The sequence below is a fragment of the Stomoxys calcitrans genome, chromosome 1, assembly GCF_963082655.1.
Source record: "Stomoxys calcitrans chromosome 1, idStoCalc2.1, whole genome shotgun sequence".
NCBI classification, from domain to species: Eukaryota; Metazoa; Arthropoda; class Insecta; order Diptera; family Muscidae; genus Stomoxys; species Stomoxys calcitrans.
The window spans coordinates 201309417-201334472 of NC_081552.1; the positions used below are offsets into that span (position 1 = coordinate 201309417).

At 40.5% G+C, this 25056-nt stretch overlaps 1 protein-coding gene across 3 annotated transcripts in view; it reads right to left on the reverse strand.

Moving 5' to 3' along the window:
- LOC106091151 (uncharacterized) overlaps positions 1–25056 on the reverse strand; it is a 613012-nt gene that overhangs the window by 35907 nt on the left and 552049 nt on the right. For 2 of the 3 annotated variants that reach the window (XM_059361085.1, XM_059361084.1), the window contains one exon: positions 16723–16752. The exons of the other annotated variant lie outside the window; for it this stretch is intronic. In XM_059361085.1, the coding sequence (XP_059217068.1) occupies positions 16723–16752 (30 nt within the window). The remainder of the gene's footprint in view (positions 1–16722; positions 16753–25056) is intronic. 3 annotated transcript variants of the gene reach the window in all.

Here is a 25056-nt window from a genome sequence, read left to right on the forward strand (position 1 = left end):
CCTCCACTGATTGACTTGATTTACCTGAAATATATATTTGAAAAAATCATTCTTGACAAATGCGACCCATGGTGGAGGGTATATAAGATTCGTCACGGCTGAACTTAGCACGCTTTTAATTGTTTTTAACATTTAAAAAACACAGAATTTGCTCATAATTCTAGGGGTAAGCAAGAGTACCCCCAAGGCCCGCCGAGCGGACATGCTACCCAATCTGATAAATATGATATACAGAAGAATGGAATTTAACGGTAGTAGTTCGTGGAGGAGGCCACCTATGAAGCCGAACGCCTGGGTTCGAATGCTGGCGAGAACATTAGAACAAAATTTTCGGCGGTGGTTATCCCCTTCTAATGTTGGCGACATTTGTGAGGTACTATACAAGGTAAAAACTTCTCCTCGAAGGGGTGCCGCACTGCGGCACGCCGTTCCGTCTCGGCTTGAACAAAAATGTCTAGGTGAGTTTGATGACAGACTGCCACTTAACCTCCACTTTGATAAAACTCATTGCTATGCTAACACCCTATGACACGTTTCGTTTAAAAACAGATTCAATTACCTTTACAAAAAATGAAAAATAATAACGAAAATACACCAAAGCACTTTCCATTTAACTGGAAAAACAGTTACCATTTCTTGACTCTTTTTTTTTTGTGGATGCTACAACTATTTTTTCCAATAAAACCTAGGAAAGTGCTGTTATTACCTATAAAAATATTGATGTACTTAACCATTGCCATGACAGAATCCTTAAAATAGCTTTTTGCTGCCTTCGATGTTTTTCCCATCATAAAAAGTCTCTAAAAACGAAGTCTTTAACGAGCAAAACGGGTACACCTCATAAATCATCAAAAGAAACTACAATTCTTGCTTACAATCTTCCAAGGAAGCATTGCTGTAAGCGAGCCACATAGAAAAAAGGATGAAAAACCGATAAAAAAAACGCATGGCATTGTTAAAATTGAATGTTGGTTGTAAATGGGGGGTTAAAGAAAACCACAAATGAGCAATGCTTTTCCGCAAAACCATTTGTATGACTTCAGCCATTGAAGTTTGAATGAGAAAATTCCAACCTTTTTTTCTGGTGTTATGTGTCTAGGCAAACCGTTATCTGTGGATTTTAGGGAATGTTTCCTTTAGCTATTAATTTAATCGTTTGCCTTGTTGGAACATTAGAGGATATGATAAAAAACTAGTAAAAAGGCGTTAAGTTCGGCCGGGCCGAACTTTGGATACCCACCACTTTGGACATGTATGTAGGTGGTTTACGGGAGTCCACCATAGCGCAGAGGTTAGCATGTCCGCCGCCTATGACTCTGAACGCCTGGGTTCGAATCCCGGCGAGACCATCAGAAAAAATTTTCAGCGCTGGTTTTCTTCTCCTAGTGCTGGCAACATTTGTGAGGTACTATGCCAGGTGTCGCACTGTGGCACGCCGTTCGGACTCGGCTATAAAAATGAGGCCCCTTATCAGTGAGTCTAAACTTGAATCGGACTGCACTCATTGATAGGTGAGAAGTTTGCCCCTGTTCCTTAGTGGAATGTTCATGGGCGAGTTTTTTTTGTATGGTAAAAATCTCAGGTCACCATAGCATGCCCGCCTATGACGCTGAACGTCTGGGTTCGGATCCTGGCAGGAACATCAGAAAAAATTTTCAGCGGTGGTTTTCCCCTCCGCAACATTTGTGAGGTACTATGCCATGTAAAACTTCTCTCCAAAGAGGTGTCGCCCTGCGGCACGCCATTCGCAGAAGCTCTTAAAAATGCATGCGAGGCGTCAATGCCAAGGAAACGATCGAGTGCAAATAGAAAAGAAAACTGCTGGCCTCAAGGCGAGCAGACGATATCAAAGATGCATAAAAAGACCCAATGCTACTACTCTCACTGAGACTCTCCGCTCAATACCTCCGATTGTCCGCAACTGCCGTTGCAGCTACTCCGTATGAAGCATTTCACTATCTGCAACATGTGGACGCGACAGCAATGAACTTCACACACAGATCGGACCTCAATGCTCCAGTCTGTGTGGTGCTCACAGCTATCCCGCGTCGGGTTAGCTAAAGTAGTCTTCAAGATCCCACATGACATTCATAGCTTGGCGAAACTGTCTCCGACTGTTCATTAGCTACATAACCATCTCAAGCGACGCAGCACACGTGTCAGGGATGGGATAATGCCCTTTGATTGGCTTCCTAGGGAATATTTCAGTATATATAGGAGAGTACTCGAAGATGGAAGTACGTCAAGAATGGCCATTCGCAGGTCTGAGAGAGCAACAACGTTGAAAAATTGGCAGAGCCGATGGGTAATTTCCCCTAATGGCCGTTGGTCTTATAAATTATTGTCAAACATAAATAAGTGATTAACGCGAAAGCATGGAGAGCTAAACTTGCTGCAATGGAGCAGGATGCAGAGCACGTGGTATTTACATGTCCAAGATTCGCCATAGGTCGCAACATGTTGGAGTCTTTCATATATAAGCAGCTAATGGTAGAAAATATAGTAAGCGCCATGCTAGAATCGGAGGAGAATTGGAACGCAATAGACGCGATTATAACGACAGTTCACAAAAGACTGAATGAGGAAGAGATCGCCCGAAGGGCGTTACAAGCAACACAAATCTACCAAAGTGCAGATAGTGTCTGAGAAAGTGCAGCAAGGCTACGTATACTTGAGCCGCCCCTCCCCGCGAAGTAATACTATGTGGCAGTTCTGCGGGGATCGGGGCCAGGAGTGGGGGGTGCGGTTTAGTACGCAGAAATTGTGCATGTTTTTCAGTACGGTCTGGATATATCTTTCGGAAACTCCAAACCTCCAGCGATACAAAAAAAAAACAAGTAAAAAGGCATTAAGTTCGGCCGGGCCGAACTTTGGATACCCACCACCTCGGGTATATATGTGAACAACCTTTCGTCAAAATCCAGAGAAAAAGGCATACCTTATGCCCCATAGCAGCTAAATAGACATATCAAACGATTTAGACCACATGCTTATAAGTACAAGTCATTGTTCAACCGAAAGATCGGTCTATATGGCAGCTATATCCAAATCTGGTTCGATCTGAGCCAAATTGAAGACTAACATCGAAGAGCCTAACACACCTCACTGTCCCAAATTTCTGCGACATCGGACAATAAATGCGGTTTTTATGGGCCCAAAACCTTAAATCGAGAGATCGTCTATGTGGCAGCTATATCCAAATCTGAACCGATCAGTGCCAAATTGAAGAAAGATGTCGAAAGGCCTAAGACAACTCACTGTCCCATATTTCAGCAAAATCGGATAATAAATTTGACTTCCATGGTCTTAAGACCCTAAATCGGAGGATCGGTCTATATGGCAGCTATATCCAAATTTGGACGGATCTGGGCCAAATTGACGGAGGATGCCGAAGGGTCTAATACAACTCACTGACCCAAATTTCAGCAAAATCGGATAATAAATTTGGCTTTTTTCGTCTTAAGACCCTAAATCGGAGGATCGGTCTATATCTGAACCGATCTGGGCCAAAATGACGAAAGATGTCGAAGGGCTCAACACAACTCACTGTCCTAAATTTCAGCAAAATCGAATAATAAATGTGGCTTTTATGGGCCTAAGACCTTAAATCGAAGGATCGGTCTATATGGCAGCTATATCCAAATTTGGACCGATCTGGGCCAAATTGACGGAGGATGTCGAAGGGCCTAACACAACTAACTGTCCCAAATTTCAGCAAAATCGGATAATAAATGTGGCTTTTATGGGCCTAAGACCCTAAATCGGAGGATCGGTCTATATGGCAGCTATATCCAAATTTGAACCGATCTAGGCCAAATTGACGAAGGATGTCGAAGGGCCTAACACAACTAACTATCCTAAATTTCAGCAAAATCGGATAATAAATGTGGCTTTTATGGGCCTAAGACCCTAAATCGGAGGATCGGTCTATATGGCAGCTATATCCAAATTTGGACCGATCTGGGCCAAATTGACGGAGGATGTCGAAGGGTCTAACGCAACTCACTGTCCCAAATTTCAGCAAAATCGTATAATAAATGAGGCTTTATGGGCCTAAGACCCTAAATCGGCGGATCGGTATATATGGGGGCTATATCAAGATATAGTCCGATATAGCCCATCTTCGAACTTAACCTGCTTATGGACAAAAAAAGAGTCTGTGCAAAATTTCAGCTCAATATCTCTTTTTTTAAAGACTGTAGCGTGATTTCAACAGACAGACGGACAGTCGGACGGACATGTCTAGATCGTCTTAGATTTTTACGCTGATCAAGAATATATATACTTTATAGGGTCGGAAATGGATATTTCGATGTGTTGCAAACGGAATGACAAAATGAATATACCCCCATCCTTCGGTGGTGAGTATAAAAAGAGAAAAAGATAGACAAACGGACAGACAGCCAAGCTGAAAGCAGACCGAAATACAAACAGGCAAGCGGACAGACAAATGAACTTTTCATTCACCGAATCTTTTCCCAATATTTGGAGATGCTACAAACGCGATAACCAAATTACAATTCCCCCACTTCATGGTGTAGCTAAAAAAAAGTGCTAAAAAATGCGCGAAACTTCACTTTGAGTTTGGGCAGCTTCTTATCGTCCTTCATAACATTCGCTTTACCCACGAACATGAAACCAGACCACACACATATTTTGCCAGTTCATTTCAAAAAAAAAAAAAAAAAAAAATAGCGAAAAAACGGAAAGCTTTTATACAAGTTTGTAACACATTGCTGAAATTGCTTATTCATCTAAAAAAGCGACAGTCTAAAGTGTTCCACCAGAAATGGTTACAAATGCATCAAATTATGCTAACACACAAAAACGAAATTCTCCATTTATCTGCCTGGAAAATGTGAAGCTTACCCAGATAGACTGCCTGTCTGACAGATAGCGGGAAAGCGACACAGAGACAGATGGACTTTGGTATCATTAACGCATATCGTCCAGACTTTAGACTTGTGGAAAAAAACAACATTCAAAGGATTTCAAACACTCAGCCACACTCATTTGCGGCACATTTATCGAGACACCAAAGTGTGTTTGTGTGTATTTGTGAGAGAGTGTGTAATCGGAACACGTCTATGCGTTAAGAGTCTCGTACTGGGCCAGCAAAAAAGGGCGATGACGAGAATGAGACAGAACACAGTGTTCTAGATTTCATCGAATTTAGGAGGACACATTTCAAGGACTAAATATTAGACGGTAACGCGGTTTTTTTGCAAATATCGAAATGCACACCCTCCATTTCCATGTTCAAAAATGCAAATTTTGCCCATGAACATTCCACTAAGGAACAGGGGCAAACTTCTCACACATTAATGTGTGCAGTCCCATTCAAGTTTTTAGCTCAATGATAAAGGGCCTCCTTTTTATAGCCGAGTCCGAACGGCGTGCCGCATTGTGACATCTCTTTCGAGAAAGGTTTTACATGGCATAGTACCTCACAAATGTTACCAGCATTAGGAGGGGAAAACCACCGCTGAAAATTTTTTCTAATGGTCTCGCCAGGATTCGAACCCAGGCGTTCAGCGTCTTATAGGCGGACATGTTAACCTCTGCGCTACAGTGGCCTCCATGTTCACATCCTCTAAATCAGATAGGTTCTCAAAGAAATGAGAACCTAAAGTGAAACTTCTCCTAACTGCTAGTGCGGGACACACACACAGAAGGTGTTCTATAATCTCTTCTTCTTCGATGTCCTCACAGCTTCTGCAAAAGTCGTTGCTGGCAACCTTGAGTCTTTCAGCATGTTTTTTGATTAGACAGTGACCTATCATGGAGGATACAATGACTAAGACGTCTGTTCTAGCCAGTGACAGTAAAGCGGTAGACCTCTTCAAGTCTAGATTAGGTCATATAGTTGTAGAATGCTCACAAACCCCTCTTTGTGACCATCGGCCCGAAGGGCAACGAATGCTGAAATCATAGCTAACATGTCGCTAGACGCATACCCACAGATTTCAGTATCCTTGGTTCCTAGTCTCGCAAGCTCTTCCGCCTTACAATTCTCTGGGGTATCTCTGTGGCCCGGCACCCAGAACAGGTGAATTTTGAACTGCCCAGCCATATCGTTGAGAGATCTGCGACAGTCCAGGACAGTTTCTGTGTTCAGAAATACGTTCTCCAGGGATTTAATGGCTGCCTGGCTGTCTGAGAACCGTCGTTATGACATTATATCTAAGCCTTCCTGAATTGCAAGGATCTCTGAAGTGGTCGGGTAACCTTTACGATATGACCAGTTTTAGACCTTTAGAGTACACCCCAAAAGTCCACCTGGTCGCCTAGTTTGAAACCATCGGTATAGAAGTCTATGTAACATTTATTACCAGGGATATCGTAGTTGCAATCGGTTCTATCAGGAATAGTGGTACAGTACTTTTTTTTATCAAAGAGCGGCTCAGGCAATGAGTAATCCACACTTCCTCGCATATCGGCCACTGTATCAAAGATAACGCAGTGTCCGTAGCCGCCACATGATCAAAGAGAAAGCTTCATTAACCTCACTGCAGTGATCGCTGCAATTTGTCTCGCCACAATGTCCAGAGGCACAAGATGTAGCATTAAATTCAGTGCATCATATGGTGTCGTCCTCAGTGCGGCTGTGATGCACAAACAAACCAACCTTTGGATCCGGTTAAGTATTGAGCAGTAGGTGGACTTTTGAAGCGTCGTCCACCAGACCACAACACCATATAGCATGATAGGTCTGCCAACTGCAGTTTATACCCAAGGCTTGACGTGCGGTCTAAGCCTCCAACTTTTGCCAATGGCTCCCTTTCCAAAATGTTGGATTTGAAGTTAAATGTCTTGTCAAGATTTAGATATAGCTCCCGCATATATCTTGGATCCGATATAGCCTTTTGAGGCTGTAGAAGCCACAATTTTGGTTCGATTTTCAGCATGGTAAAGCGGATCATGAAGGCCCTGAATGACTCACTTGTGTCAGCATTTCCTAGTTTCAAGCCAAGGGGCATACAGCGGCCGCCATGGTGGACCCCAGAGCTGGTTGGTCTAAGGAAGGACTGCAGAAAACTCTTCAACAGAGCAAAAGCCACAAGAGCACCACACGATTGGGACATCTAAAAGGGTGAGCTAAGGAAGATTCTGTATCCGAGACCAGGTGCAGAATCTTCGCTGACACAAGCGCGTCATTCAGGGCCTTCGTGATCCGCTTGTTAAAAATCGAACCAAAATTGCGGCTTCTTCAGCCTCAAAAGGCTATATCGGATGCAAGATATATGTGGGAGCTATATCTAAATTTGAACCGATTTTAACATACTTTCTCACATACATTTCATGCAAAGTTTTGTAAAAGATAGGACTAAAATTGTGGCTTCTACAGCCTCAAAAGACTATATCGGGTGCAAGATATATATGGGAGCTATATCTAAATCAAAATCAATAGCCTTCGTCCTGGGAGCAAAGAAGTGATTTGTGGGAAATTTTATGACAATCGGATAAAAAATGCGACCTGTACCTTGATCACAAAAATACATGGACAGACAGACAAACAGGCGGACATAGCCAAATCGAATGAGGAAGTGATTCTCCCGGCACCGGATAGATGTGAGCACCACACAAGCTGGAACACTGAGGTCCGATATGTGTGGTGTTCTTGCTGTCACGAGAAGCTTAGCTTCGAGCTACCGGGCACATCCACAGGTTGCGGATAGTGGAATGCTCCATACGGTGTAGCTCTAACTGCAGTCGCGGACAATTGAGCGGAGAATCTCAGTAAGAGGTCGGGTGGCACCGCCGGGCTCTTGCACAAATACTGAGTACCTACGATGCCTCGACGCCCCACCCCAAAAACCTACCAAATATATACACACACCAATCACGACAATATGGGACTCAAATGAAAGGTATTTAAGATTAGAAAACGTATCTGATATCGAATTGTCAGACCAAGTGTTTTGGGAACCACCCCAACTACCAAAACATCCCCAAATCGGACATATTTACCGACCATGGCAATATGGGACTCAAATGAATTTTTTGGGATGGTGGGTTCCCAACATTCGGCAGCATCGAACTTAACACATTTTTATACCCACCACCATAGGATGGGGGTATACTAATCTAGTCATTCCGTTTGTAAGACCTCGAAATATTCGTATAAGACCTCCCAAAGTGTATATATTCTTGATCGTCTCGATGTTCTGAGTCGATCTAGCCATGTCCGTCCATCCTTCCATCCATCTGTCGAAATCACGATAGCCATTGAACGCGTAAAGCTAGCCGCTTGCAATTTTGCACAAATTCTTACTATTGATGTAGGTCGTGGGGAATTGCAATTGGGCCATATCGGTTCAGATTTAGATATAGCTCCCATATAAATCGATTTTCCCGATTTCACTTCTTGAGCCCCTGAAAGCCGCAATTTTTGTCCAATTTGGCTGAAATTAAGCATGTAGTGTCCTGTTATGACTTCCAACAACTGTGCCCAGTACGGTTTAAATCGGTCAATAACCTGATATAACTCCCATATAAACCGATCTCCCGATTTGACTTCTTGAGCCCCTGGAAGCCGCAATTTTCATCCGATTTGGCTGAAACTTTGCACATAGCGTTCTGTTATGACTTCCAATAACTGTGCCAAGTACGGTCCAAATCGGTCTATAACCTGATATAGCTTCCATATAAACCGATCTCCCTATTTGGCTTCTTAAGCCCTTACCAGCCGCAATTTTTGTCCGATTTGGCTGAAATTGAGTATGTAATGTTCTGTTATGACTTCCAACAAATGTGCCCAGTACGGTTCAAATCGGTCAATAACCTGATATAGCACCCATATAAACCGATCTTCCTATTTGACTTCGTGAGCCCCTGAAAGCCGCAATTTTCATCTGATTTGTCTGAAATTTTGCACATAGTGTTCTGGTATGACTTCCAACAACTGTGCCCAGTACGGTCCAAATTGGTCCATAGCCTGATATAGCTTCCATAAAAACCGATCTCCCGATTTGACTTCTTGAGCCCCTGGAAACCGCAATTTTCATCCGATTTGGCTGAAATTTTGCACATAGCGTTCTGTTATGACTTCCAATAACTGTGCCAAATACGGTCCGAGTCGGTCTATAACCTGATATAGCTTCCATATAAACCGATCTCCCTATTTGGCTTCTTAAGCCCTTACCAGCCGCAATTTTTGTCCGATTTGGATAAAATTGAGCATGTGGTGTTCCGTTATGACTTCCAATAACTGTGCCAAGTACGGTCGATAACCTGATATAGCTCCCATATAAACCGATCTCCCTATTAGGCTCCTTAAGCCCTTACCAGCCGCAATTTTTGTCCGATTTGTCTGAAATTTCGCACATAGTTTTCTGTTATGACTTCCAACAACTGTGTCCAGTACGATTCAAATCGCTCTATAACCTGATATAGCTCCCATATAAAGTAATCTCCCGAATTGACTACTTGAGCCCCTGGAAGCCGCAATTTTTGTCCGGTTTGGCTGAAATTGGGCATGTAGTGTTCTGTTATGACTTCCAACAACTGTGCCAAGTACGGTCTGAGTCGGTCTATAGCCTGATATAGCTCCCATATAAACCGGTTCTCGATTATCCTTGTTCGGTTCCTAGGAGCTATAATTTTAGCTGGTTTGACAGAGGTTTTGTATGTAGACTAAAATTATTTTGTTTGAATTTTTAGCAGAATCCATGGTGGTGCATTTCCAAGATTCGGACCAGCCGAACATAGCCCACTTTTACTTGTTATTTGTTGTTTGAACGATAATAGTATCCCATATATGTCCCAAACTTAAAACCCATATTCGATTCCTATATGTCACTTCACCTTATGCTGCTACAATACTTAGCAACCTGATATTCAGAAATAAAACAAATACTTTTTAATGCGATCCCGCAGTTTGCCAAGACTTAAAACAAAATCTACTAAATTATGCAAATAAATCGTATAAAGGTTTTAGACATAATTTAAACGGCGATTATAAAAAGCCGCAAATTTCCATTCATCACAGCCGGATGATGAATGGTTATGCAGCTTAGGGCAATACCTGACGGTTAATGTTGCAGTTGAAAAAAAATTAAGTGATTTAGTGCCCTGGGGTTTACCCTCTCTGTGTTGGGCTTGCTGCAGGATGCTGGTGCCTGCTTGAATACGTTCACTGTTGGTTTCAAGTTAATGTCGGCTAAAGAGGCATATAATGCCTTGCGATTATTTTTTTTTGTTTTTGTATGTTTTCTAATTTTCATGAAAGCCGCTTAATGGCTATTAAGTCAGGCAATTAAGAGTAAAATTGAATTTTCATTTTAGGCAAGGTGAAAGTTCAAGATTAAGTTTGATTGAGAAGATGGTGCGTTTGAAAATCCACCCCATGCCACTGTGGACATATGCCTAAGCCAGTAATGGGCTTGTTGTGCGCTCTTTATGCCAACAAGTGAAAGCGTGCTAATTTCGGCCGGGCCGAATCTAGGGAACCCACCACCTTGGATTCATCTGAAAATTCATACAAAATAAACTAAATTGAAGGTCATAAATTTATTCTATTGGGTTGCCCAAAAAGTAATTGCGGATTTTTCATATAGTCGGTGTTGACAAATTTTTTCACAGCTTGTGACTCTGTAATTGCATTCCTTCTTCTGTCAGTTATCAGCTGTCACTTTTAGCTTGCTTTAGAAAAAAGTGTAAAAAAAGTACATTTGATTAAAGTTCATTCTAAGTTTTATTAAAAATGCATTTACTTTCTTTTAAAAAATCCGCAATTACTTTTTGGGGCATTGGGGCAACCCAATACATACCAAACTTCTGTAAAACCAGCAAAAATTTAAATTCTAGAGAGACTGGATTAAATGGGAGCTATATTAGGTTATAGACTGATTTGGACCGTACTTGGCACAGTTATTGGAAGTCGTAACAGAACACCTCCTACAAAATTTCAGCCAAATCGGACAAAAATTGCGGCTCGTAAGGACTCAAGAATTCAAATCGGCAGATCGGTTTATATGTGAGCTCTATAAGGTTATAGACCGGACTTTACTTGTTACAGTTGTCGGAAGAACACTAAATGCAAAATTTTAACTAAATCGGACAAACGTTGCGGATTCCATGGGCTAAACGTGTCTAATCGGCAGATCGGTTTATATGGGAGCTATATTAGGTTATAGAACGACTTGGACCGTTCCTGACATAGTTATTGTCAGTCATAACAGAACAATATGTGCAAAATTTTAACAAAACCGGAGAAAAATTGAGGCTTCCAGACGCTTAAGAAGTCAAATCGGAAAATCGGTTTATATGAGATCTATATAAGGTTATAGACCGATTTAAACCGTACTTGGCACAGCTATTGGAAGTCATAATAGAACAGTATGTGCAAAATGTTAACTAAATCGGACAAAAATTGAGGCTTTTAGAGGCTCAAAAAGTCAAATCGTCAGATCGGTTTATATGAGAGCTATATAAGGTTATAGATCGATTTGGACCGTTCTTGCTTCAGTTATAGGCAGTCATAACAGAACACTTTTAAATCGGACAAACATTACGTCTTCCAATGGGTTAAAATTTCAAATCGACAGATCGGTTTAAATGGAAGCTATATCTGGTTATAGACCGATTTGGATCTTTCTTTGCACAGTTGTTGAAAGTCGTAATAGAACACTATCTGCAAAATTTTATCTAAATTGGACAAAAATTGCGGCTTCCAGGGACTAAAGATGTCGATTCTGGAGATCATTTTATATGGGAGCTATATCAGGTTATAGACCGATTCGGACTGTACTTGGCATAGTTGTTGGAAGTAATAACGGAACACTACATGCAAAATTTCAGCTAAATCGGACCAAAATTGCGGCTTGTAAGGGCTCAAGAAGTCAAATCGCGAGATCGGTTTATATGGGAGCTATATCAGGTTATAGACTAATTTGGATCGTACTTGGTACAGTTGTTAAAAGTCATAACGGAACACTATCTGCAAAATTTTAGCAAAATCGAACAAAAAGTGCGGCTTCCATAGGCTATATTAGGAGATCGATTTATATGGGAGCTATATTCAAATCTGAGCCGATATGGTCCATTTGCAATCCTCAACGACCTACATCGATAGTAGGTATTTGTGGGAGAATGGATTGAGGTTGGGAGCGGCTCATACCTTACTTACTTTAATTAGCTATGACAGAACATTTTTTCCACTAGCCGAACGTAAAATAGCGTTCCAAGCGCCTCGATCTTCTGCGCTCATTCTAAAATCTCTGACACCAAGTTTCGAGGTGTCTCCCACCACTTGATCTTTCCATCGCGTTTTTGGTCGTCCCGGTTTGCGTGTACCACCGTGTTTGCCTTCAAGACTTCTGATGGAGCTTCTTTATCTATACTGACAACATGAACTAGCTAACGCAGCCGTTATATTTTAATGCTATCGACGCAAACTGCCCCACATATTTTACGAAGAATCTTTCTCTCAAATACTCCAAGTACTGCCTCATCTGCTTTCACAAGTAGCTCATACCATCGCGGTATAATCGAGGCGACGATAGGAAACCTGGAAGGATTGTAAGAGGTTTCCGATGGGATACCTGAGACGACACTTTAGGACGAAAGCAAGACACTGCTGTCAACGGCATTGTATCGGATTTACGGAACTCTGGTATTGACATCTGGAATTTAATGCTACACGTGTCGATCAAAGCTGGAGGATAGAGTGGGCCTGGGGGTCTACATTGAGAACTCAGATCTGTTTTAAACTTCTTGACCCTTATACGGTCCTGCAGGCGGAGATCAGGGAAATCACGGAATGCGTGTACTAACGCGAGGACGTCGAATGTGACATCTTTACGGACAGTGAAATGGCCATAAGGGCAATAACAACCAGGAAGGTAAGGTCACGAATAGTCTTGGAGTGTAACGCCTTCTCTAAGGATGGCACAATCCACATCGTTTGAGTGCCGGGCCATAACGGAGTAACTGGGAAGGAAAGGGTAGACGATTATAAATGCCGTTAATAAACTTGGTTAAACCGAAGCCTTTCGGGTTGACGCAATTCGATTGAAGGGCGTGGGAGACGAATGCGCATGTAACACTGTGGAACAGCGAAACAGTCGGTAGGACGGCGAAAATTGTATGAGGTGACCCGGATCGTGAGATGACGAGGCTATTGCTGAAAGTAAGTAAGAAGGAGGTCAGTACTTTTAATCTAATTTTTAAAAACTCCAGATCTCGGAGATGGGTGGTGCGATTTAAGCGAAATTTTGTGTGCTCTCATATAGTACCCTAAAAATAAAAATTTGGTATCCAAATTTCGGATGGGGTACCTAGGGGGGCTGCCCCACCCTAAAACCTACAAAACATATATTTAGACCAATCACGACAATATGGGACTCAAATATAAGGTATTTAGGATAAAAAAAACGTATATGATATCCAATTGTCGAACCAAGTGATAGGGGGACCACCCCAACCCCCAAAACACCCCCAAATCGGACATATTTACCGACCATGGCAATATGGGACTCAAATGAAAGGTATTTGCGAGTAGAATACGAATCTGATATGCAAATGTGGGACCACGTTTCTGGGGGTCCACCCCTTCCCCAAAATACCCCCCAAACAGGACTTATTTACTGACCATGGGAATATGGGGTTTAAATAAAAGATATTTGAATGTAGAATACGAATCTGATATCCAAATATGGGACCAAGTGTTTGGGCCTCTCACCAAAAACATCCCCCAAAGGGGACAAATTTACGACCATAGCAATATGGGGCTCAAATGAAAGGTCTTTGGGAGTAAGGCACGAATTTGATATCAATATTCGGGAAAAAGGGTCTACGGGGCCACGCCACCCCCACAAACCCACCCAAATAGTAAGTGTTTTCTGACAATTGCAATATGGGGGTCAAATAAGAGGGTTTTTACAGTAGAACACGAATTCGATATATATTTCCAAGGCCAACTCACTGAGTGGCCGCCCATCCCCCTAAACACCTCCTAAGCCGGTCATGTTTGCCGACTATGGAAATATGGGGCTCAAATAAAGGGTATTTGGGAGTAGATCACGTATCTGATATCAACATTAGGGGCCAACTGTCTAGCGGACGTCCCACCACCATAACAACCCCCAAATAGGACGTATTGCTCACCAAGACAATTTGGGCCTTAAACAGAGTGGAACTAAATATTCATAGTATTTAGGGCCAATACCCCAAACCGGACATATTTGCTGACTTTTGCAATAAGGAGTTTAAATGAGATTAGAAAACGAATTTGATATCCAATTTTAAGGACAATGGCAATATGGGGTTCAAATAAATGTTATATACAATATATGAGAATAGAGCACGTTGCTGATATATTTTCCGGGCTTAGTGTTTGGGGGATCACCCCACTCCCCAAAACAGCCCTAAATCGGGCATATTTACCGACCATGTCAATGTTGAGCTTTAATGAAAGGTATTGGGGGTTAGATCAAGAATTGATACCCACTTTCGGGACCAATTTTCTGGGGGTCTACCCCTTCTCAAAATACCTCACAAACAGCAATTTTTTAGTGACCATCGCAATATGGGGCTCAAATAAAGGTATTTGGGAGTAGAATACGAATTTGATATCCAAATGTAGGACCATGTATTTAGGGCATCATCCTTTCCCAAAACACCCCCAAAGGGAAAAAAAATTTTGACCATGCCAATATGTGGCTCAAATGAAAGGTATTTGAGATTAGAAAACAAATTTGATAACCTTTTTTGGGGCCATGTGTTTGGGGGACGCCTCAACCTGTAAACTCCCCTAAACCAATGGCAATATGGGGTATTCGAAAGCAGAGCACGATGCTGATCTTTTTTCAGGGCCAAGTTTCTGGGGGACCACCTCACCCCCGAAAACACCCCTACATCACATATGATGAGAATATCAGGCTGAAATGAAGTATTTTACATTCAAACTTAAATTCGTAGACCAATAAAAATCATATGGGATCCAGATAAAGACACTAACATTGTTAAACTGTTAATTGCCGAAAATAAATATTCCAAGAAAACTTTTGTTCCATATAAAGTAAAAGAAGGCGCAGCGGAGTGGGCCCGGGCCAGCTAGTATATATCTAAAATCCGATTTTATGAGATCAGAAGATCATGTTAATATATTGTAATTAAAGTAATTGTATAAAAAGTAATTGCGGATTTTTCATATAGTCGGCGTTGAGAAATTTTTTTACAGCTTGTGACTCTGTAATTGCATTCTTTCTTCTGTCAGTTATCAGCTGTTACTTTTACCTTGCTTTAGAAAAAAAAGTGTAAAAAAAGTATATTTGATTAAAGTTCATTCTAAGTTTTATTAAAAATGCATTTACTTTCTTTTGAAAAATCCGCAATTACTTTTTGGGCAACCCAATACAAAGAATCACAAAAAAAGTTTGGAAAATTTCTTTATACCCAAGATATCTGCAAATTTATAAATACCCAGCTTTTGGGTATAAATGGCTAAATACCAGGGTATTTACCCAATTTACCGGGTAAATACCTTTTAGGTATTTACCCATCGCCCATTTCTACACATGCCTCATATCACCATATCTAACGCGACGATCGCAATATACCTCCGATGGAATTCATGAATCATTTTTACTGCCACTACAACGGGGAGGCCACCGCAGCGCAGAGGTTAGCATGTCCGCCTATGACGCTGAACGCCTGGGTTCGAATCCTGGCGAGACCATCAGAAAAAATTTTCAGTGGTGATTTTCCCCCTCCTAATGCTGGCAACATTTGTGAGGTACTATGCCATGTTAAACTTCTCTCCAAAGTGGTGTCGCACTGCGGCACGCTGTACGGACTCGGCTATAAAAGGGAGGGCCCCTATGTGAGAAGTTTGCCCCTGTTCCTTAGTGGAATGTTCATGGACAAAATTTGCCAAATTTGCATTACAACGGGGAGTGCCAAAGGGCTTTATTCTTGAAACTCTCCTGTAATCAGTATACTCTATTGATTTACCAGATCAGGTCATATTTTATAATGTATTTAAACTGTTGCTTAAAGTCTTTTGCAAAAGGTCCATCCCCATTAATTTCTCTTGGTCAAAAGTGTTTATACAAAAGTTTTGCCAGCCAAGAGTTTATATCAAAAGCACTTTACACATTAAACGTTACCTTCTTAAAATGGGTTTATAAGACATCTTTTCTCGATCGCTTTATATTTTTTTTATGTAATATAATTTTTTTCATATACAATTAGAAACATGTAATAGTTAAATATAAAAAAAAAAAAAAACATTATGAAACAAAGTTACCAAACATCATCTAAAATGCAAAAGAAGACAAATAACATTTTGCAAATTTAGTGATGCAACCATAAATGACAATAAATAAAAATGTTTAAACGTATGCTCCAAGAACTGTATAAAAAAAATATTGAAAATAGATGCTTCCAGCTGAATATTTCAATTAACTCCTTTTGCATGTCAGCTGGTGTTGTGAAATACTTAAACACTCAAAATATTCCCATCTAACTTGCGTATTATTTTCTTCGAAGGTGTACACTACTCACACAAACAGACACACACACACACATACACATGGACATATTCAGACATCTACGTGTAGATAAAATTGCAAATAAATTAAATTGAATTATAGTGCACACTTCAATCTAAGTGAGTTAGAAGAAGTAAGTTTTATGGGGGTTTGAGTGGGGATGGGTGGGGGTGTTAAGTGCTAGGAGTACAAGAGAATAAACTTCTATGGTTTCATTCATAATTACCGTCGAATTTCCTTTGTAATTTGATATTTCCTATGGAATTCAAAAGCATATTTTATATGTATGTATTTAGGCATGTAATAAGCTTAAGGATTTATTGCTGTATTATTAATAATTGAACATATGCACGAGTATGTAGGATGTATGTATGTGTGCACACACTCTCTCACACACACACACACACACCATGTGTACTTGTGTAGATGGAATACAATGAGATCAAACTAATACACAGAAATTGGTTTTAATGAATTTCAGGATTTCGGTCATACCATTGCAAAAAATTCATAAATTCTTCGAAGATAGCATTTAATACCTAATCTAACTACCTAAGTCTATTGTCGCATATATATGCCAAAATCGAAAAGCTAAGCAGCAAGTATGCTGCAGCCTTAAAAGTTTTCATTGTCCATGGTTAAGGGGAATCATCTAAAAAGTGCAATGAATTCGTTAATGTTAGCATGGGTTTGATGTAATAATTTTTCAAAATCCTGCCATTGATGCTGTCATTTCAGTACTATTGGGTTGCCCAAAAAGTAATTGCGGATTTTTTAAAAGAAAGTAAATGCATTTTTAATAAAACTTAGAATGAACTTTATTCAAATATACTTTTTTACACTTTTTTTCTAAAGCAAGCTAAAAGTAACAGCTGATAACTGACAGAAGAAAGAATGCAATTACAGAGTCGCAAGCTGTGAAAAAATTTGTCAACGCCGACTATATGAAAAATCCGCAACTACTTTTTGGGCAACCCAATATTTGGGTATTCATCATTTTGCAGATATCTTGGGTATAAAAACAATTTTTTGATGATTTCGTAATCTGGACCGATCTGTACCGATCTGAGCCAAATTGAAGAAGGATGTCGAATTTCAGCGAATTTCGGCGAAATCGGACAATAAATGCGCCTTTTATGGCCCCAAAACGTTAAATCGAGAGATAGGTCTATATGGCAGCTACATCCAAATCTGGACCGATCTAGACCAAATTGAAGAAGAATGTCGAAGGCTCTAACACAACTCACTGTCCCAAATTTTGGCAAAATCGTAGAATAAATGCGCCTTTTATGGGCCCAAGACCTTCAATGGAGAGATCGGTCTATATGGCAGCTATATCCAAATCTGAACCGATCTAGACCAAATTGAAAGAGGATGTCGAAAAGCCTAACACAACTCAATGTTCCAAATTTCGGCAAAATCGAACAATACATGCGCCTTTTATGGGCCTAAGACCATCAATCGGCGAATCGGTTTATATGCCAACTATATCCAAATCAGGACTGATCTGGGCTAAATTGAAGAAGGATGTCTAAGGCCTAACACAACTGACTGTCCCAAATTTCAGCAAAATCGGATAATAAATGCGGCTTTAATGGGCCTAAGCCCCTAAATCTGAGGATCGGTCTATATGGCAGCTATATCCAAATCTGGACCGATCTGGGCCAAATTGAAGAGGGATGTCGACTGGCCTAACACAACTAACTGTCTCAAATTTCAGCAAAATCGGATAATAAATGTGGTTTTTATGGGCCTAAGACCCTAAATCGGAGGATCGGTCTATATGGCATCTATATCCAAATTTGGACCGATCTGGGCCAAATTGACGGAGGATGTCGAAGGGCCTAACGCAACTCACTGTCCCAAATTTCAGCAAAATCGGATAATAAATGAGGCTATTATGGGCTTAAGACACTAAATCGGCGGATCGGTATATATGGGGGCCATATCAAGATATTGTCCGATATAGCCCATCTTCGAACTTTTGTCCATAAGACAAAAAAAGAGTCTGTGCAAAATTTCAGCTCAATATCTCTTTTTTTAAAGACTGTAGCGTGATTTCAACAGACAGACGGACAGTCGGACGAACATGTCTAGATCGTCTTAGATTTTTACGCTGATCAAGAATATATATACTTTATAGGGTCGGAAATGGATATTTCGATGTGTTGCAATAAATAACAAAATGAATATACCCCCATTCTTCGGTGGTGGGTATAAAAATGCTCCTTTTATACCTTTTATCGGGAGATCAGGCGGTTGATCTATAGGGCAGCATTGTCCGTATATAGTCCGATCTGGTCCACACTTCACAGAAGTGGGTAGGAGTGTACCAAAACTCACTGTGCCAAATTTCATCGAAATCGGATGTCAAATCAACAATTTACTGTCTGAAAACCTTACGTTTGGAGATCGCTCTATATAGAGGATATTCTGATTTTATGAGATCAAAAGGTCAGGTTTATATACAAAGATAACGAAATCATCAAAAATGTTTTTATACCCAAGATGTCTGTTAAATTATAAATACCCAGCCGATGTGGGTCCGTCTGTTGAAATCACGATAGCGGTCAAGCTAGCCAATTGAAATTTTGCACAAATACTTACATTTCTTTAGGTCGTTGGGGATTGCAAATGGGCAATATCGCTTTGGATTTGGATATAACTCCCATATAAACCGACCTCCCAATTTGACATCGTGAGCCCTTACAAGACGCGATAAATTATTACCGATTTTGCTGAAATGTTGCATATAGTGTTCTGTTAAGACTTTTAACAACTTTGCCTAGTACGGTCCAAAACGGTCTATAACCTGATAAAGCTCCCATATACACTGATCTCCCGAATTCACTTCTTGAGCCCTTGGAAGCTCAAAATTTTTTTTAAGCAAAGTCCCAATCGGTCTATAACCTAGTATAGCTCCCATATAAACCGATCTCCTGATTTGAGTTTTAGAGCCCTAATAAGCCGCAATTTTTTGTCCTAGTTGGCTAAATTTTTGCAAATAGTATTCTATTGGGTTGCCCAAAAAGTAACTGCGAATTTTTTAAAAGAAAGTAAATGCATTTTTAATAAAACTTAGAATGAACTTGAATCAAATATACTTTTTTTTACAATTTTTTTCTAAAGCAAGCTAAAAGTCACAGCTGATAACTGACAGAAGAACGAATGCAATTACAGAGTCACAAGCTGTGAAAAAATTTGTCAACGCCGACTATATGAAAAATCCGCAATTACTTTTTGGACAACCCAATATTATCACTTCCAACAACTGTGGCAAGTACGGTTCAAATCGGTTTATAACCTGGTATAGCTGCCATATTAACCTATCTCCCGATTTGACTTCTTGAGTCCTTACAAGCCGCAATTTTTGTCCGATTTGCCTTTGCAAGCTAAAATTTTGCACATACTGTGATGATTTTCAACAACTGTGTCAAGTATGGTCCAAATCGGTCTATAACCTGGTATATCTCCCATATAAACCTTTTATCCGATTCGACTTCTTAAGTCCTTACAAGCCACAATTTTTGTCCGATTTGGCTGAAATGTTGTATGCGGTGTTGCCACTTCCAATTACAGTATCAAGTACCGTCCAAAACAGTTTATAACTCCATATAGCTCCCATATAAGCCGTTCTCTCGATTATCCTTTTTCGGTTCCCAGAAGGTGAGGTTAGCTTGGAAAGAGGGTGTAGATATTTATTTGCCCCATGCCACTATGGACATACACCTAAGCCAATAATCAGCTTGTTGTGCGCTCTAAAAACTATAAAGTAACCTCAAAAAAGAAAATCTTTAAGCTAGGAATTCCATGCTGCTTACAGAATCCTTAATTGTTTTCCGTACCACTCCCCTAAGTTGGTTCATGTCTGGTATTGGGTCTCCACCTAAGTGCCGGTGTGTGTTAGACGCGTAAGCCGGGCAATGACAAAGGAAATGCTCCAACGTCTCATCATCTTCCCCCCTCCCCATGCCCTACACATGCCTTCATTTGCCGCACCGATTTTACATACAGGAGCACGTAGTCCTATGTGTCCCGTTATGATACCAATAGCTGTACTGAACTCCTTCTTGTATTCCTTTCAGTAATAGCCTCGTTTTCTCACGATCTGGATCCCCCCATAGGATTTTCGCTGTCCTACCGACCGTTTCGCTGTACCTCAATGCTGCATGCGCTTTCGTCGCCCACCCGAAAGGTTACGGGTTTACCAAGTTTATTGACGGCAGTCCTTAGGCCTTCACCGCCAAATCGTCTGCTTTTTCATTTCCCCTCACTCCATTATGGCCCGGCACCCAAACGATGCGGATTTTGCCATCTTCAGAGAAGGCGTTAATCTCCTTCTTACACTGCAAGACTGTTTGTGACCTTACCGTCCTGGTTGTTATTGCCCTTATGACAGTTTTACTGTCGCTAAAGATGTTCACACTCGACATCCTCGCGTTAGCCCAAACCAAAATGCAAATTGCAAATTTTGCCCATGAACACTCCACTAAGGAACAGGGGCAAACTTCTCGCATATCAATGAGTGCAGTCCGATTCAAGTTTAAGCTCAATGATAAGGGGCCTCCTTTTTATTGCCGAGTCCGAACGGCGTGCCGCAGTGCGACACATCTTTGGAGAGAAGTTTTACATGGCATAGTACCTCACAAATGTTGCCAGCATTAGGAGGGGAAAACCATTGCTGAAAAATTTTTCTGATGGTCTCGCAAGGATTCAAACCCAAGCGCTACGGTGGCCTCCGTTTGGTTAGCCCCACACCACTTCACGCATTCTGTGATCGCCCGCATCTCCGCCTGCAGGACCGTATTATGATCAGGCAGTCTAAAACAGATCTCAGTCCTTGGGTTCTCAATGTAAGCCCCCAGGCCCATTCTGTCCTCTAGCTTTGATCCATCCGTGTAACATGATCTTCCGGTTCGGTTTCTAGAAGCTTTAATTTTTACTGGTCTGACAGAAGTTCTGCATGTAGAATAAAGTTATGACCTTCAACTTAAATTAGTTTGCATAAATTTTTAGCAGAATTCTTGCTGGTGGATTCCCAAGATTCGGCCCGGACGAACTTAACACGCTTTTACTTTCTTATTACTTTTGCCACTTTAGTCATCTTTAAGGCCTATTTTTGGTCCAAGTTTATTAAACTGTTCTAAATCCCCAATTCAGTTCACTAAGAAAATCCATGCAAAACAGAAAGCTTTAATAATAAAAATTCTGTATGAATCATATTGCTTTTCATTGTAATGAAATTGAACAAGGCTTTTATGCGTTCCTAGGCACAAAAACCAGAGAATATGCTCTCGTATTTGCCTTTGTTTGGAACTATGTTTTATTGGTAATCTGCAAAATTCATTGCTTGTATTTGCATTTCATTTGGAATAATCGTAATATCGCAGCTAAAGCTCTATAGCTACCCGGAGGCATTGTCTAGGTCAACAACCATTGAAAGAATTTTTTCGTTTTGTTTATTTGTGGGAATGGAAAGAAAAACAAATTTCCCACAATGCTGCTCAGGCTCAAAGCCATAATCCCCATTGGGTGGAGAGAGACAGAGAGAGAGAGAGAGAGAGAAAACAGAAGAAAAGTTCAGCAGACCGATGATAAACAAGTGGTTAATTAAAATAATGCTGCCAGAGGAGAGGCGAAAGAATGCAAGAAAGCAAAGGAATTATTAACTTTGTAATAAATTTTTTGTAGCTTTGATTACGAATTGCTATTAGGCTTGTGGAATTTTTAACCATTATTGTGGCAAATTATATTTTAATTAATTTTACCCAGTGAAATTTATCAAATGAACTGTAAATGTTTAATGGCAAGTCTTTGAGTTGAATTAATACAAAATTAATTGACTGCAATGTTCAAATTGCCTTAATTCGAGTTATGTCTGTCAACATATCAACTCTGAATAGTGGAACACTGTGACGCATTATTGATATTAATTAGTGAAACAGGTTGCCTATAAGTGTTATTAATGCGGTAGCACTCATACGCCACGGTAGCCTTTAATTAGTCTCTCTAATAGTCCTAATGTATAGGCAATGACATTATTAATGAGAGCCGGGTTAAATGTTAGCTGTGTTTCCTTTTGGAGGTCCTTTTATAACAATGGCATTGCTTTAAGTGGTTAAACTGTTAACACACACTGACACACTGGTGACAAAGACATGAATACAATCTTTTGAGGTTATGGCAACCAAGTTAGAGTTTTAATTGGAGTTTTATTTCAACACAAACAAGTAAAAAGTTCGGCCGGGCCGAACTTTGGATACCCACCACCACAATCCGGTGAAAATTGAATAACTTATGCACCCAAGCGGACCCTCCCACTTACACCTATTTTAAATAACGCCAAATCTCAGAGGTATGTGAACCGATTTAAGCGAAAATTTTTAAACCACCTTATCGGTCTATATGACAGCTATATCTATATACAGTCCGATCTTTTTAATATTTGGGTCAGATGGCGGGTGGTCTAGTAAATAAAAAGTCACTGTTGAATTTTGTATTTCAAATGTCAACAAAATCGGGTAATAAATAAATCTTGATACTGTAGTTGGAAAGCGAACAAAAATTGGGGCTTGTAAGGACTCAAGAAGTCAAATCGGGAGATCGGTTAATACGGGAACTATACCAGATTATAGACCGATTTAGACTCAAAATTAATACAATTGTTCAAAGTTACAATAGAACGATGTCTGGAAAATTTTAGCTAAATCGGTTAAAAGTTCGGCTTCCAGGGGCTCAAGAAATCAAATCGGGAGATCGGTTTATATCAGGAGCTATATCAGGTCACAGACCGACTTGGACCGTACTTGCCACAGTTGTTAGGACAAAAATTGCGCCTTATTAGGGCTCTAGAACTCAAATCGGGAGATCGATTTATATGGGTGCTATATGAGGTTATAGACCGATTTGGACTTTACTTCGTACACCTGTTGAAATTCATAACAGAACACTATCTGCAAGATTTTAGCTAAATCAAACAAAAATTTCGGCTTCCATGGTCTCAAGAAGTCAAATCGGGAGATCAGTTTATATGGTAGCTACATCAGGTTATAGATGGATTTGAACCTACTTGGCACAGTTGCTGGAAGTCATAAGAGAACACTCTGAGCAACATGGGAGAGAAATTGTGGCTTCCAGGGGCTCAAGAAGTCAAATCGGGAGATCGGATGGGGGCGAACTCTAGTCTACTTACCCCTATTTTAAATAACGCCAGATCTCGGAGGTGTGTGAACCGATTTAAGCGAAATTTTGTAAACCACCTTATCGGTCTATATGACAGCTATATACATTCCGATCTTTTTAATATTTGGGTCAGATGTCTCAAATTTCAGCAAAATCGGATAAAAAATAAAGCATTTATGGGCATTAGACCCTTTATCGGCAGATCGGTTTATGTAGCCCGATACAGCTCCCATATAAATCGATCTCTCTATTTTACTTCTTGAGCCCCCAAAGGGCGCAATTCTTATTCGAATTGGCTGACATTTTACACAGATCTCCAACATACAATATAATTTAATTGTGGTACAAACCGGACCATATCTTGATATCGCTCTAATCGGCAGAGGAAATCTTTTCTTATATCCTTTTTTTACGTGAGAAGCGATGCCCGGAAAAGAACTCGACAAATGCGATCTATGGTGGAGGGTATATAAGATTCGGCCCGGCCGAAGTGCTAAGTTCGCTTTTACTTGTTTACACTTTTTTTCTAAAGCAAGCTAAAAGTAACAGCTGATAACTGACAGAAGAAAGAATGCAATTACAGAGTCACAAGCTGTGAAAAAATTTGTCAACGCCGACTATATGAAAAATCCGCAATTACTTTTTAGGCAAACCAATATATACTTAATGGGGTCTCAGACGAATATTTCGAGTAGTTACAAACAGAATGACGAAATTAGTATACCCCCATCCTATGGTGGAGGGTATAATAAAGCATTTATGGGCATTCGACCCTTTATCGGCAGATCGGTCTATATAGCAGCTATGTCCAAATATGGTCCGATTTAGTCCGTTCAAGACCTTAACCAGCATGCATCAAAAAGACGTAGCCAAAAGACATAGTCAAATTTCAGCTCCATATCTCAATTTTTGAAGGCTGTAGAGTGATTATAACAGACGGACCGTCAGACACACGGACATCGTTAAATCATCTTAGAATTTTACGACGATCCGAAGTATATACACTATGTGGGGTCGGAAATTGATATTTCGATGTGGTGCAAACGGAATGACTAAATGAATATACCCCAAATTCTATGGTGGTGGGTATGCAATGGAATAAACCGGTTCAGTTTTCAGCAAAGCTCTCATATAAGGTTCTGGCTTGATGATAAAATCAACAGGTAAAAACGTGCTAAGTTCAGCCGGGCCGAATCTTATTGTATATACCCTCCACAATGGCTGGCATTTGTCAAGTTCTTTGAATGACCTTTTGAAATGTATGTTTCTAATATTGTCCGATATGGACCGCAATGGTTGTGGCTGTTAGAAGTCATAGAAAAATACCACATCCAAAACTTCAGGCAAATCGAGCAATAATCGGGAGATCGGTTTGTAT